Source organism: Pyxicephalus adspersus, chromosome 11, assembly GCF_032062135.1.
Source record: "Pyxicephalus adspersus chromosome 11, UCB_Pads_2.0, whole genome shotgun sequence".
NCBI classification, from domain to species: Eukaryota; Metazoa; Chordata; class Amphibia; order Anura; family Pyxicephalidae; genus Pyxicephalus; species Pyxicephalus adspersus.
Genome location: NC_092868.1, coordinates 1,058,740 through 1,075,417, shown reverse-complemented (window position 1 = coordinate 1,075,417; position 16,678 = coordinate 1,058,740). Strand labels below are relative to the sequence as shown.

General features: G+C 43.9%; 2 protein-coding genes across 2 annotated transcripts in view; both read right to left on the bottom strand.

Moving 5' to 3' along the window:
• The window catches only part of CROCC (ciliary rootlet coiled-coil, rootletin), a 17,426-nt gene extending 14,688 nt beyond the window's left edge, over positions 1-2,738 (bottom strand). The window contains exons 1-8 of the mRNA XM_072426721.1: positions 2,628-2,738; positions 2,369-2,466; positions 1,926-2,091; positions 1,460-1,566; positions 876-1,103; positions 715-799; positions 451-555; positions 3-221 (exon numbers count right to left, since the gene is read on the bottom strand). Coding sequence (XP_072282822.1) covers positions 3-221; positions 451-555; positions 715-799; positions 876-1,103; positions 1,460-1,566; positions 1,926-2,091; positions 2,369-2,466; positions 2,628-2,723 — 1,104 coding nt within the window. The 5' untranslated portion in view covers positions 2,724-2,738. The remainder of the gene's footprint in view (positions 1-2; positions 222-450; positions 556-714; positions 800-875; positions 1,104-1,459; positions 1,567-1,925; positions 2,092-2,368; positions 2,467-2,627) is intronic.
• A 4,319-nt stretch (positions 2,739-7,057) lies between these two features.
• On the bottom strand, positions 7,058-16,046 carry NECAP2 (NECAP endocytosis associated 2). The gene is made up of 8 exons (XM_072425821.1): positions 15,890-16,046; positions 15,714-15,814; positions 11,558-11,662; positions 11,399-11,480; positions 11,120-11,228; positions 10,177-10,309; positions 8,897-8,978; positions 7,058-8,761 (listed from the first exon to the last, which is right to left on the bottom strand). Exons 1-8 carry the CDS (start codon positions 15,979-15,981, stop codon positions 8,716-8,718), a joined length of 750 nt encoding a protein of 249 aa, XP_072281922.1. The 5' UTR covers positions 15,982-16,046; the 3' UTR covers positions 7,058-8,715.
• Between the last annotated feature and the right edge of the window lie 632 nt (positions 16,047-16,678).

Sequence of the window (16,678 nt, the reverse complement as noted above, 5' to 3'; positions counted from 1 at the left end):
GCAGAGTGCACTGCGGATACAGCAGAGTCCCGGAATGCTGGTGAGAGGCTGCGTCTTGGAGATGAGCTGCGATGTGGAGAGGAGCGGCGGATAGGAGAGGAGGTGCGCAGGCTGCTGGACAGACCCCTAAGGCTAAGTCCCGGACCCTCGCTCTCCATAAACTCAGATGTCCTGTCGCTGGTGGACATCTGCAGACCACTGTCTGTGTCACTCAGCACCGCCTGGGGGACGATTCCAACAACAAAGTATTAAAATCCTGACATTACTTACAAATCCAAACCAAAGCCACATAATATTTTAAGCTAGGAGAAGAAATAGTCTAATTCTACCAAATGTTTTAGAATATAAACAGCACAAATGATCATTTCTAATAATCAGCCATAAAAAGAAAGATTAGGTTAACAGCTCGTCTATAATTGATTGTCAGCTCTGCGGCTGGGGGTGTCAGACCTGGGTGAGTTCCCTGAGGGTCTCCTGCAGAATTTCTCTTTCGGATTTCAGAGCATCCAACTCCTCCCCAACCAGCATTGCCTGCTCCTCCATCTGACTCCTCTCCTGCAATGACAAACGAGTGCAAAAAACATTAAGAAGGGATCCAAAGAGAAGAAGCAACACACTGCCTGCCATTCTGTAGTTATATCTAGAGCACTACCAATGTAATGTAATCACACACAATGCCCTCCTGAACAGCGCTTCGGCCATTTCTCTCCATACCTTCTCCTGAAGATGTTTGATCTGCAGATCTTTCTCCTTGATATCAATCTGCAGATGTTCAATAGTTTTATTTAGTTCTTCCACCCTGAGGGACAAAATACAAACTGAGTAGCCGACCTGGAGCACAAGTTTATAATAGAAGGACTGTGCAGGTAACTTACCTGATGCTTATCTCCGCCTTTTCAGCATCATACGTGGCCTGGAGCTGTATCATTTGCCGCACTTTGTCCTTCAGCTGCTCGTCCAGCTGGGCCAATTGCAGCGCTTGTCTCTCCACTACCACGGCGCCGCTATTCTCTGCCAGGCGCTGGGATCCGCTGACGTTCATACACGAGGCGTGAAGAGTGCGGCAGGACTGCGACAATTCTTTCTGCATCAGTGATAGGTCCCTGCGTACAGAGAGGGGGGAATAGGCTTATAGTGCAGAATGAAAAGATGGCGGCTGGGGGAAATGCAGAGTTCTGCTGGAGGGGCCCAAACTATACACATTCCATTACTTTCACCATTATATTCACTCCCTACATACAGATACACTCATCACAGGCTATAATGGGGACATTAGATTGTGAGCCCCTCTAAAGGACAGCTAGTCACATGCCTATGGACTTTGTACAGCGCTGAGTAATATGTCAGCACTAAAAATACTTTGTAATAATAATCATTATGAAGAACAAATTATTCTCTATGTACCCTCCCAGCTTACAGTTCAGAGATTGGAATAACCTACAAAACAATCATAACTCACCTCTCCGTCATGGTTTTCATCTCACTGAAATGTCTACGGAACCCAACAACTTGTCTCCAGAGTGACAACAGCCGGCTGTGCTCGTTACTGAAGTATGAATTAAAGGACTGCAAGGGTGACAAAAAGACAAGTTACACTATTATTACACATTTATATAGCTCTGACATATACCGCAGTGCTGTACAGAGAACACTGAGCCAGTCCCATCAGTCTCTGTACAGAGGAGCTGACACTCTAATGTCCCCCCACAGTCACACACTATTATTATACATTTATATAGCTCTGACATATACCATAGTGCTGTACAGAGAACACTGAGCCAGTCCCATCAGTCTCTGTACAGAGGAGCTGACACTCTAATGTCCCCCCACAGTCACACACTATTATTATACATTTATATAACTCTGACATATACCGCAGTGCTGTACAGAGAACACTGAACCGGTCCCATCAGTTTATCGCTCACCTCTTCTTCTCGCCTCCATTCACTCTCTCTCTGTTCCAGCTCATCGCGAGCTTTGGTCCAATCAGCTGTCAGCTTACGCAGATCCTCACTCAGCGCCTGATTGGCAGAGTTGGCTTGGTCCAGCTGCTCTCTCAGCATGGCATTGACCTGGGTCAGGCTAGCACTCCTAAGTGGAAGAGAGGAAAGTGAAATGGTGATAATTGATGGGGGCGGACAGTAGGAGCGCTCATAGTTCTACAATACATAAGGAGCAGAAATCTCAACCAAACATTCCTATATGACAGAAGAGATCTGAAGGGCTGATTGGTCACAGTGATGGACAAATGTCAGACAGTAACATATTTCAGGTTTTCTATTGCTGTGGGAAGATTCACTGGGGGCTAACCCCCCCCCACCCCGGCTTAGAGACTGTCCATTTCTGAGATGGCAGATCGTCTCCCTACCTCTGCTGCTCCTCTTCCAGGCGTATTAATGCGTTCTCCAGCTCATTGCTGGTCTCTTCCTCCTGCCGAAGTCGCGTGTCCGTCATCTCCAGGCGGCTCTGTACAGGAAACGAGAATGGTTATTACATAAAGAAATTCTGTCGCCATCTTTATTCAGGCATCATCCAAGGTCACCATGTATCTCCAGGCTGATATGTCTGATGTAACCATGCAGACTTGTCTCTGACAGGTCCACTTTAACATAAGATATAAGACTCACACTGAGACGTTCGTGCTCCAGCTCTGTCGATCGTTCCAGCAGCTGCTGCTCCACCTCTCCACATCGCTTTTTGTACTGTAGAACCTGCAGAGACATTTGGAGAGGATTACAGCTTATCCTTCAATGTGATAACTACCCTGATTTCACCTACAACCAGCAGGGTGCGTATAGAATGCCTGCACTGCGATCTCTCCTACTATGAACAATATACGGATATCACTGACTGGATATAAATTGTATGTCTAGAGTGAGCACTAAAAGTATATAGATTTGGTAACTGCAGTCTCTATCTCTCGATCCAAAGGTACCACTAATTATAATGAACTTCTGCCCCCCGGTCCATGGGCACAACTCATTGTAAAAGGATTACACCCCCTGGCCCATGGGCACCACTCATTGTAACGGGTCTACACCTCCCGGTCACCACTCATTGTAATGGGCTTACACCCCCCCGGTCCACGGGCACCACTCATTATAATAGGTTTACACCCGGGTTAATGGACACAACTCATTGTAAAAGGATTACACCCCCTGGCCCATGGGCACCACTCATTGTAACGGGTCTACACCTCCCGGTCACCACTCATTGTAATGGGCTTACACCCCCCCGGTCCACGGGCACCACTCATTATAATAGGTTTACACCCGGGTTAATGGACACCACTCATTGTAATAGGTTTACACCCCCTGGCCCATGGGCACCACTCATTGTAATGGGTCTACACCCCCTGGTCCATGGGCACCATTCATTGTAAAGGGTTTACACCCCCCAGTCCATGGGCATCACTCATTATAATGGATTTACACCCTGGTTAATGGACACCACTCATTGTAATAAGTTTACACCCCCTGGTCCATGGGCACCACTCATTGTAATGGGTTTACACCCTCCAGTCCATAAGTACCACTCATTGTAATGGGTCCAACCCCCCCCCCCCCCCCCCCCGGTCCATGGGCATCATTCATTGTAATGGGTGTAGACCCCATGGGCACCATTCAATGTAATGGGTCTACACCCCCGGTCCATGGGCACCACTCATTGTATCTACACCTCCCGGTCACCACTCAATGTAAAGGGTTTACACCCCTGATCTATGGGCACCACTCATTATAATGGGTTTGCACCTGGGTTAATGGACACCACTCATTGTAAAAGGTTTACACCCCCTGGCCCATGGGCACCAATCATTGTAATGGGTTTACACGCCCGAATGTTTATTGTCCTCACCAAAAGACACAGAGAATGCGATGAGTTTACCGTCTCTCCGGCAACTGTCACCACAGTGACCACCCATTCATGCCATTGTGCCAGACACTGGTAGGGTAACAAAGAAGTAGGGACAATGGCACACAAAGAGGGACAGTCACTCAATGAGCTGGTAATGACCAATACTAGGAGGAAAGTCTCTGAATATTGACTAATAAAAAGAGTGCTAGCTCTATGTTCCAGATCTGATCCCACGTCCCAGAGACGCTTCTTGTGCTACTTTTTCAACCTTCATTCCAATCTTTATTGCCTTGTGGGGGGCAGGAGGGGTTATTCACTACAATGGGCAGAGGAATCTGCAAACATCCCATATGACGTTCAGTCTATAGGGGCAGAAAGTTTCCGTATCTCTCGGCTGCAGGCACAGATCCTGCAATCACCCCCCCCATTCCAGATCTACCCTGACAACCTGGTGGTCTGCCCTTGTCTGGGGCAAGATGGGCATCTCATCAGCTCAACTGCCCTTTACCCTGGGGAAAGATTTTCCTGCATGGAGATTTAGTTTCCGCAGATCTAAGACCAGACAGAAGGGCTGCAGATAAATTACATCTCAGATTGATTCTGCAAAGTTCTTGCAGCCTGCAGTCCATAATAATAATATATAATATGTGTATATATAATAATAATAATATAAATATATACACACACTGACCTGGCTCAGGGACTGGGGACAAAGCAACCTATCAGCAGCTGCTGGACCATAAAAGAACTAATAAAATAAGGAGGTGACTGGACCTAGGAGCTGACGCTCCTCTCAGCAGTGCAGGGGCCTCCTTGGCAGTTCCATCTTGCTGGGGGTCTGAGATGCAGCGTGGGAAATCTCTGGCATGACAATGACCACAGTCAGTGCGTCACCAATGTCACACACAACACGGGCAAGTCTCAGCCTGCCTGATGGCACTGCTGCCCGCTGCCTGTCCGGGCACGACTTCCACTGACTCAGAGAAAGGACGGCACAGCCGGAGATGAATGGAATGAAAAGACCAATGTCGTGTGAAAACGCCAGCCATAGGCAGAATATAATGAAGGAGGGAGATCGTGGCTCACATTGAGTATTGTGACATCGATATTCACTTCTATCATTCATCCATTATCCAATCCGTTTATAAATGTCGGCACCGAGGGCTTAATACACGATGGGTGAATGCTGGAACCTTCAAGAATGTTTTTGGATCTCATAAACTTAAATGAATGCGGGAACACCATCAGCAGCCAGGTGTATCAGCTTCCGCAATGGTGCCAGGCATGCCGACCCCCCCTATTATATAAATATGGTGACCCCCAAAATTAAACACTGGGATCCAAATCGTTCCCCTGCCAGTCTCTGTGACTGGCATCTCATTGACAGATTTTACCTGAATTCATTCATTATTGGGCAGCATGGTGGCTCAGTGGTTAGCACTCTTGTGGGTCAGATTTGGTTTGACACCCCTGTTCTAGATAGTAAAGGATGCCAGGGTGCCGCTTTATGTTTATTGTACAGCCGGCTCCTCTTATATTTGGGGGACTGAAACGTCCAGGATATCAGTTAGGTTAATTGGCTTCCAACTAAAAAAAAAGGAAAAAGACCTTAGCCAGTAATAATGACATATGTCTATGAGAGGGACATTAGATTGTGAGCTCCTATGAGGGACAGCTAGTCACATGACTATGGACTTTGTACAGCGCTGCATAATATGTCGGTGCTATAAAAATACAGTTTATTATTAATAATATCTGCAGAACAGAAAAAGGTGCAGATCTCCAATATAGAGCCTAAGTGTATTATTATTATTACACAGTGTATATATATATATAGCGCTGACATATTATGCAGCGCTGTACAAAGTCCATAGTCATGTGACTAGCTGTCCCTCAAAGGAGCTCACAATCTAATGTCCCTACTATAGTCAATAATGTCTAAGGTCAATTTTGGTGGGAAAACAATTCACCTAACTGCATGTTTTTGAAATGTGTGAGTAAACCTACACAAACACAGGGAGAACCTACAAACTCCATGCAGATAGTTAGCAAAGAGTGGTTAGTACTGGAAAGGTCACAATGCTAACCACTGAGCCACCGTGCTGCCCAGTGTACAAGCAAACCCAGAGCTGTTATATTCCTAACGCAGACAATAAATAAATAAAAGGTCACTGATTGATAGCTGGATAAATATGAAGGAAACAGATTACTATCAGGTGATGGGGGCAGCTTTGGGGTCACTCTGCACCCTATGGGTGGCCCCTCATGTGCAAAATAATAAATTGACGGATCTGGGTGGCTTTGGCTTTAGTTGTATACCGTACAGCGCCATTGGTGGCAATGCAACTTATGCAGTTACATTCTCAGTGGATGAAGAGGATCCCGGTCTTCTCAGAAGTCTTCCCCACCTCCTAGATTGTAAGCTCTTTGGGGCAGAGTGCTCCCTTCCTTCTGTGTCAGTCCGTATCTGTCCACCATTTGCAATTCCTATTTAATGTACTGTTGTTGCTATATAAATCCTGTTTAATAATCTCTGGGCTCTGGAACTCCTTGCATACAGTATGGAAGATCTTGACCCCGTCAGGTTTTACTGCTCTGCTGGTAAATCCAATTAGCGGTTCTGCCGTCACCATAACACGCGGAAGGCATGCTGGGAATTATTGGGCAGCGCTCAGCATTCCATAACCCCAGCTGGCCGCGGCTCCAATGCTTCTCAAACCCTAAGGGACGGGCTGGTGATTACAGGATGGCATCAGAGCGGGCAGGGGGCAATTTATTTCTTGTTGTGCCTCCAGGACAAGAAGTTAAAAATCTCCTAAAGAACAGACAGGAAATGGAAGGGTTTTTATTTTATTGGCTTTTATAGCAAATAGAAATTTAGGGGAAAAACACAAAATCCCACGTGTTTTCCTGATAGTCAGCACAATATCTGATAATCTGTGATTTATATCTATCTATGATTATTGTAGCTGTGTTACAGAATGAAATGACACAGATCATTCAAGTCGTGTTATCTGGATTGGTAAGGAGCTTTACATTTCCAAATTATGGGTCTGTAACCCTGCTGTGCCCATTTGACGGGCTCCCACCATCCCTGTGCTGAGTCTGTACAACTGCTGTGCCCATTATGAGGGGCTTCATTTATTCAGAGTATCATTTTAAAAGTCAAATTTTGCAATCAAAAGAAGCTAACAGACAGAACTATTGAAATAAAACTTTTATTTTTCTGTTATAGAGCTCTATAAAATCTCAAATGTTAAAAGACAGAAAGAGAGGAAATGAGGAAACCCAACACAGTGTTATAGATAAATAAAAGGTTATGAGCGCACCCCCCTCCCCCACCCATCCATTGGATCTCTTCATTGGTCATTGCAGGTTGTACATTATGGTCCATTACATGGCAGGAATGTTCTCTTCAGTTACAATGGAGATTGCATGTATGGAGTCCTCATCAACCCATTGCAGCAGCTCGGACTTCCATGACCAGGAAAATGCAGGAGATTGCCGGAGAGAAGTGCCAGGAGCTGAAGTGCTACAATGGGGTAGAATCAGAACCACACAACCCCCATGTGTGTCTTTGGTCTGCTGCCGTCAGAGCTGAGAATAAATCCTCACCCTGTATTACCCATCTTCAGAAAACCTGAACACATCAGTCAATCATCTAAAATCTTTGGAAATTATTGCACCAATTCCTCATATATAAAGAGAAGAAAAGAAAGCTATAAGTCATGGAGTGCAAGAAAAGAAAGCTCCACCCGCACTGCACTTTGCATACAAAAAGGCACTTAGGTGACTACAGAAAAAACTCTGAGGGATCAGGAAAAGTCATCGGGATGATAACACAAAACAGAAACGGGGAATTCCATCTGAGAATTGTGAGATCCACCGACTCCATGCAAATCATTTCATTCCGCTATAAAAATTAGGAGTAAAGGCACTTAGGATTGAGAAAAAAATAACTGCACAGCTCCAGACAGGAGATGAGAGATCATAATTTCCATCATTATACAAAAGAATGAGATCTGCTGAATGTGAATCGGATTCCTCTGTACAGGGTTATATAAGCGAAGCAGCCATTTTAGCCTCCTGTTTAGTGGCTCCATGCAGGGATTGTGATAGAGCTGGGATTTTACACAGACAACCACCCATGTGGTCAATTAAACTTATCCTGGAGGATAAAGAAAAAAAAACAAGGAGAACATTTGGAAGCCTCATTAAGGATAACATTACAAGTCCTGCAAATAATAAAGAATGCAAAATATAAAAGTGAACGTATCAGCAGAGGAAGTTCTGTGTTCTGGTTGAAGATTTTTCTTCCATCTTTTCCCAGGACACAACCACACAGAAAGCAGACGATTCAGTTACATTGCTTTTGTTGTATCTTCCAGATGGTTCTATAGCTGCCTGGAGCTGTGCAGTATTTAGTAAAATATTCCAATAAGGAGACTCTTTCCAGTAATGGGAGGATTGCAGGAAGTCTTAAGAGTTTTCACAAGGAAGAAGATGCAGTCACCTGGTTATAAAAACACAAATCTATCCCATTATCAGATCCCCGATAATGTTCTTTTACAGGAAGACAGAGGCCAGGTTTGTATCCTGATATCTGCCTTCCGATTATCACAGGAGACCCCCACAACCCCCCCCCTACAAGGATAAAAAATCCTAGACCTGGAAACTGCAAATTCACAAATGACTCTAATCTGGTACACAAGCAGACTAAGTCCATCCAAACATGAACAAGTCAATGACACAAATGGTGGCATCGGTGCCGAAAGACAATCAAGGAATCACAAGGAGCTGCTGACAAAGCCCTCCGAAACCGCAGTGTCTTTAAAAGTCAATGTTCCTTCCAGAGTCAGTTTATTGGAATTGGACCCAACCGGTGCTGGACTGACTGTTGCTCGAGCTGTGAGGGGGACAAGACAGTTACATCATAAAAACCAGAACCAAAGTTTATCTCATAAATGGCAATAGTTAAATACCAAGAGAGTCCCATTGGTACATAAAACAAATGAAATATTAGAAGATGTATATTATATACCTGGATGCCGTGGTGAAGTCCCCCCAGGTGTCTGTGGAAGCTGCTGGTTCAGATGAGAATCCTCCCAGGTCAAAGAGCAGCCCTGTGTTAGTAGAGACACATATCACATCCCTGACCGGGCACAGATTTCCCCCCCCCCTTAAACGGTCACAAATCAAATCTGCATGCAGAGGATGTAGCAGAACCGAAGAAGTTAAAGCACAAGATGGAAGACAAGCTGAATAAATAATAGCCAACACTACAGGAGAGTTGGGGGGGTGGGGGGAGAATGTGGTACAGATTTACAGTATTGTGTATGAAATATCTGCTAAACGTGCAAGGTGGAATTTCACATATGGTAGCTGCAGGAGAACTCTGCCCACCCTTAAACGTCCCTGTGACTCCACCTAATTGTGGTCCTCCCTATAGCATTATAGTTCCATCTAAAGGGCTACAATGTGGACCTCTTTATTGATTTTAATTAGGGTACTGTTGGTACACCTACAGTTCATTGCAAAATGAACACCTATCTACTGGTATTATTTCATGGTGTTTATATAGCACCAACATATTATGCAGTGCTGTACTAAGTCCATAGTCATGTGACTAGCTGTCCCTCAATGGAGCTCACAATCTAATGTTCCTACCATAGCCATAGGTCTTTAATACAATCTAAGGTCAATTTGGGGAGAAGCCAATTAACCTAACTGCATGTTTTTGGTATGTGGGAGGAAACCGGAGTACCCAGAGGAAACCCACACAGACACAGGAGCAAACTCCATGCAGATAGTTTTCTGGCCGAGATTCCAACCTGGGACTCGGCACTGCAAAGACGAGAGTGCTAACCACTGAGCCCCCGTACTGCTCATGTGTATATATATATATATATATATATATCATAAAGGGTTCTGGATAGAATGAGAATATGCTGTGTTCACATCCAATGTGAATGTCCCACAACCCACTCCTCCATGTGAAACATATGTGAATGACTGAGAAGCAGTGGTGGGTTACCCGTGACAAACATGCATTTGACGGGTGCGGGTCAGTGGCAGGTTATCTGTGGCATATGTAATACAGAGTGAATTATCTGTGCTAGACATGTAAAATGGACAGAGTGGGTAAATGGTGAGTTATCAGTGACATATATAATACACAGTAGAGGTCAGCAGTGAATTATCTGTGCCAGATGTATAAATAGTGAGTTATCTGTAACAGATATTGACATATTGATAATTGTCAGGTGCCAGGGTATCACTGAAATGATGTGTAAATGACTGTGTATGGCTAGGTCAGGTTACCTGGGTTAGCAGCTGGCTGTGGAGTGCTGTGCTGAGTCGAGGTTTTGGATCCCGGTGGTGGAGGAAGCAGACTTGGTCCTGTACTGAGAGGTCGTGGTTTAGCAGCGGGGGCCCCTTCTTTCTTTTTTATGTTCTAAAGAGAGCAGAGTGGATCATTGTAAATAAAGATGAACGAAAAGAAAAAAAAAACATGCACACACAATGTTTTAGACCAAAGAAAACAAACTGTGGCCCTTCAGTCAAGTTTATCCGGATTACCACCCACCATGACCAACCGGTCACATTAAGCAAGAATGACTTCAGTAGAAAAGTGTGATTTTTCCATCAATGGGCATTAGGGATTTCTATACCTTGAGAAAAGATCTAATGAAAACTTTATGGCATGTGCAGCAATTGTTTCTTTGTAAGGAATGGTCATTGGTAGGATTGGCATCACTAAAGAACTAAAATCATATAAGGACCGGCTAAGATCTGTTCTTCTGATGAAGCTGTAATAGGCGAAACGCGTCACCAGCAAAAACTTGTCTTTATGAAAGAGAATTGTCACAAAGAAAGTCTGTATACTTAAAACAACAAAAGATGTTTTGCTGGATGTTAACCAATATGGTTGTTTGTATTGATAATTAAGAATATTTATCATTGATAAATTTAAACTGTGTGTATAAAGATTCAGAGATTGCCTAAAGAACCCCAACATGTTGCAAATACTCTTCTGTTTAAAATTGATTTAAGGGTGTGGTACATTTGGCTGGAAACACTCCCGCTCTATAACAAAAAAGATACCTAATGAGGGGTTTCTCGTCTAGTCCACATTAGGAACAGATCTAATATGATCTCTAAAACCCATATGATGGTCCACTTGGGGGATGGGGGTTTGCTGAAAGTTATTTAAAAAATAATTTTGCTATAATAGAATGTCTTGTCATCACCGATCAAATCTTACCGCTATATTGATCTTGATGGTCTGTCCCTCCTTGAATCCAAGGTCCAGCTTGGGTCCAGGTTCTGGATTCTGGGCCTGTTTAGCAAATTCAGTCTGTTGCTTCACCCACCTAAGGAAAGTGAATACAGGATGAGTAATTCTTAGTAATTCTTATAACAAAAGACAATTGTGAGATTTACCTTCACTTCCGCTCGCAGGATTTAGAGTTTAAAATCACCATTCAGGAGAGGAGAACTACAGCAGAACAGAAGTTATAGTGAAGGCATTATGGGAACTTACTTAAAGTGATCTTGTAAGGCAACATTGAAGTCAAATGCATCTCCTCTGTCTGCAAACCCCACCCCGATGAATGCTCGCCGCCCTATGGGAGAAGAGAGTTATTCATAGCTAACGCCACAAAACATTTACAACCAACATACTACTCAGGAGGAGACGCACCGTTCCCATCCTCGATGCAGATAACAAAATATCGGCTGGAATCTACAACATTTTCTACAGCGATGCCGGGAAACTGCTCCACCGGGGCCTGAGCAAACAGCTCACCTATAGAAGAGAGGACAAGGTGAATTATACAAAGGAATCTCCATTAACTGTAACCAGGAGCAGCACACGGAACGTTAAATGCATCATAGACAAATTAGGGAAGGGTGAAACTTCCATCAGTTTTAGTTGTAGATATTCTCATTGGGGGGATTTCGCCTCCAATACCGGAGACATCACAGAGAAGCAGGAGGATTCTTTAAAGCCTCTGCTTATCTTTTAGTTTGCTAGCAATGTCACACTAATACAGAGTATTTCATTCCATGAAACCCTATAGTTCCTCCAGGGGTTGCTAGGGGTTCCTTCAGTTTAAGGGACGCCCCTACCATCACATAATGGGCTTTGGTTAGATCGGGGCCCTGTAATGATGCAGCAATGGGAGAAGAATAGTAATATAGTAAGAATAGTAATAAATGAGATTTCTGTCACTTATATTGTCAGATTCTGAACTCATGCTGACTGCAGATAACTCCCCGACCTGTCACTTCCTCATCACTCAATGAAGCTCCTGACTCAGCACTTCCAGGAACATGGAAATCACCAGAATCACAAGACTCTGCCTTGTTTATCACACTGTCTTCCATGACCAGATTCTTCCTTTCACTAGAGGAATGGTGGCTGAATGAAAGGGAGAAAGTGATTGGCTGTTGTGGTAATGGAGAGCTCCTTCCAGGAGGAAAGTTTGCAAAGGGTCTGCCCTAATAATATGTAGAATGAGGAATGTAGTGTAAGTTATACACTGTACACAGCATACATAGGGAGGCACAGCTATATAAATATTATATATGTACAATATATATAACACAGAGGTATATCGGGAAAACACACAGACCATGGCTCCATTCTCCCTGTATACAGTCTATTTGTGTTATATATAGAGGTGGTATAGGAGGATGTATAGAGGGGTATGTAGGAAATAATAGAGGCATATAGGTGGTGTATACAGGTGGTACATGTTTGTGTAAAGAATACAGCAAAGAGAGAGAAAGAGGGTTTTTGTGGCTATATGTACACAAAAATTATATAATACAATTGGTGTATTGAAATTATTCAATCTTAAGTTAAACTATTTGTGGGACCCTTCATTCATACAGTGAGGAGGGGTCTTTTTTTCCTCATAACTAAACAGTGGCGTCTATTAGTGGGGATTAGTTCTTACAGTATGTTTTTGTTTTTTGACCCTTAAACCCAACGCGTTTCGCCCTACCGGGCTTCTTCAGGGGATTGGGAAACCTTGGAGATTATATTACATAATATAATCAGTATACATTACAAAGTAATAAAGTTGTATATACCACATGGTCACATGATATATTTTACAATATAAAACAAATTCTAAGGAAGTCTTATTGCCATTAACTTATATTACAGCATCATATCCAAGAACCCTCTCTCTCTTTCTTTGCTGTATTCTTTATACACAAACAAATGTATTCTTTGTACAATTTAGGTTGGCTTTAGGATTAAGAGTAATCACCCACCACACAACTAACAGCAAAAGCCTTACACATGTGTATACATATCTGTAATGGAGTCCTCCATCTATATGCACACAGATATATAGGTATTATGAGATGTATAAAGCCCCCTGGTTCAGTCCTGCTTTGTATACCCCAGTGTGCTCCCCAGACATTTTTTCAGATGTATGGGGAGAGCGGTAGATGGCTGGTCAAAAAGTGGAAGGGGAAACACATGATAGATCCCAATTGTTGTTGCCATAGGAATTCAGTAACCCCTATAATTCTGTCTACCACCCGCCTATACATTGTTCCAATTTCAAAATCCCCACGCCCCTATTATACCCTATTGATCCATCATCTCTGTATTATGCCCCAATTGTCCAGTACCTCTCTATTGTGACCCAACTTGTCAGTAACCACCCGAAAACAGCCGGGTGGTTACTGAAAAGTAAAGGGTGATGGTCCCAGCTAAAAGGGCCGGGGGGAACTCTGATATGAGATATGGAGGGGAGAAAACAGATCTCTGGTTCAGCACTTTCTCTACACAGGTTATATATGACATAGGTATATATGAGTATATAAAGTTGTATACAGACCTGTTTTCCCCCTCTCTGTATAAGGTATATATAGGTGATATATGAGGAGGCATATAGTAAATATGGGTATAAGGAGTGAATACAGGGAGGTGGTTACCCCCTTCCTGTATACAGTATATCTGGGTAATATATAGGGGTGTATACAGACCTCTCTGTGTAAGGTATATAAGGGGTTATAAAGGAGTGTATACAGAGACCCTGCCCCCCCATATACAGTGTATAGACATTATATACAGGTCACATATCAACAGGTTTGTACTATACATAGAGGTATATAAGGGGGTAAATAGGGGTATGTAAGGGGTGTAAACAGAGCTCCCGCCCTGCTCCCTCTATATACAGGGTATGTACATCATATACAGGTCACATAGCAGATTGATTTTTTACATAGAGGTATAAAAAGAGGTATACACTACATAGGGGTATATAGAGGGTGAATACAGAGCTCCCATTATGCCCCTCTCTAGGTGTCATATAAGGGGCTATAAAAGTATATCGGGATATTTAGGGGGTTTATACAGCCATCTTTGTACAAAATATATATAGGTGATATATAAGGTCACATAAGAGGTTTGTACTATACACAGAGGTATATAAGGGGGTATATAGAGAGCCCCGGCCCTGCCCCTCTATATACAGGGTATGGACATTATATACAGGTCACATAAGAGGTTTGTACTATACACAGAGGTATATAGGGGGTATATAGAGAGCCCCCGGCACTGCCCCTCTATATACAGGGTATGGACATTATATACAGGTCACATAAGAGGTCTGTACTATACACAGAGGTATATAAGGGGGTATATAGAGAGCCCCGGCCCTGCCCCTCTATATACAGGGTATGGACATTATATACAGGTCACATAGCAGTAGGTCTGTACTATACATAGGGGTATATAGGGGTACATAGAGGTATATATCAGGGTATACAGAGAGCCCCCGCCCTGCCCTCCTATATATATTGTATGGACATTATATACGGGTCACATAGCAGGTTTGTACTATACATAGGGGTATATAGAGGGGGTACATAAGGGGACATATATGGATACATAGGAATATAGAAGGGGGTACATAGAGGTATATAGAGGGTGTATACAGAGTACCACCCTGCCCCCCTATATACATTGTATGGACATTATATATGGGTCAAATAGCAGCAGGTGTGTACTATACATAGGGGTATATAGAGGGGGTACATAAGGGGACATATAGGGATACATAGGAATATAGAAGGGGGTACATAGAGGTATATAGGGGGTGTATACAGAGTACCACCCTGCCCCCCTATATACATTGTATGGACATTATATACGGGTCACATAGCAGCAGGTGTGTACTATACATAGGGGTATATAAGGGGGTACATAGAGGTATATAGGGGGTGTATACAGAGCCCATGCCCTGCCCCCCCTATATACATTGTATGGACATTATATACAGGTCACATAGCAGCAGGTGTGTACTATACATAGGGGTATATAAGGAGGTACATAGGGGGACATATAGGGATACATAGGGGTATATAAGGGGGTACATAGAGGTATATAGGGGGTGTATACAGAGCCCACGCCCTGCCCCCCCATATACATTGTATGGACATTATATACGGGTCACATAGCAGCAGGTGTGTACTATACATAGGGGTATATAGAGGGGGTACATAGGGGGACATATAGGGATACATAGGGGTATATAAGGGGGTACATAGAGGTTAATAGGGGGTGTATACAGAGTACCACCCTGCCCCCCCATATACATTGTATGGACATTATATACGGGTCACATAGCAGCAGGTGTGTACTATACATAGGGGTATATAAGGGGGTACATAGGGGGACATATAGGGATACATAGGGGTATATAAGGGGGTACATAGAGGTTAATAGGGGTGTATACAGAGCCCACGCCCTGCCCCCCCATATACATTGTATGGACATTATATACGGGTCACATAGCAGCAGGTGTGTACTATACACGGGGACGTAGACGGACCTGTAGTTCGGTCCTCCAGCTTGATGAATGCGGCCTTCCCCCGGGCAGTGATGCGGAGGCGTCCGCTCCAGGCTGGTTGGTCTAGCTGCCATTCCGCCGCTCTATAAGAGAAGAGAGGAACGAGGGTCAGAGCTCGCATACACCGAGTGCCATCAACCAGAACCCACCGCACTCACCGGTATCCCCGGTTAGAGGCCCGGGGTGGGATACGGTAGACGTGCACTTCCGGCTTGACACAGAGCACCGACTCATAATCGCTGTCAGCCATCTTTCTCCACCCGGCAAAACTTCCGCTTCTCTCTGGTCAGCTGAGGATAGAGCGCCTACAGCTTCCGGCAATTTACTGTCAGTAGAGAGAGCTCCACCCTCTTAGAACAGCGACCCCAGCGGCCAGGTGTTGATTTGCTTTTCCTAGCACCCTACCTTTGCTTGTCTGGTGCAGAACTGCAAGCTGGAGGTATAATAAAAAGTTATAGGAAACTGAGCACCCTCTGGGCCTGGGTTATAACCCATTGAGTACCAGGCATTGGTTATAACCTATCGATTATCAATCTGGACCTGGGATATAATTTACTGCAGGGGTGCCCAACAGGTGGATCACGATCTACGGGTAGATGGCAGAGCCCTGCCTTTTAAAATAAACTCCACCGTGCACAGGAGTTATTAAGCCCAAGTTTTTATTGTTGGTAGATCATTTTGACTTGGTCTTTTTAAAAGTAGCTCACAAGCCAAAAAAATGTGGCACCCCTGATTTACTGAGTAAAGCCTAGGTTATACTCCATTATTTTCCACCTGGACCCAATTGGAGTTGTGACCTGCATTTGACCTTTTTTTGGGGGGGAGGGTTGCATTCCCATAGGCTATAAAGTATTTGGTGTTGCAGTCATTATTCTTTGTGCTCACTCATCCCAATATAGGATGACCAAAGATCTTTGTTTTATATCAAGGTGATGCTAGGATATCAG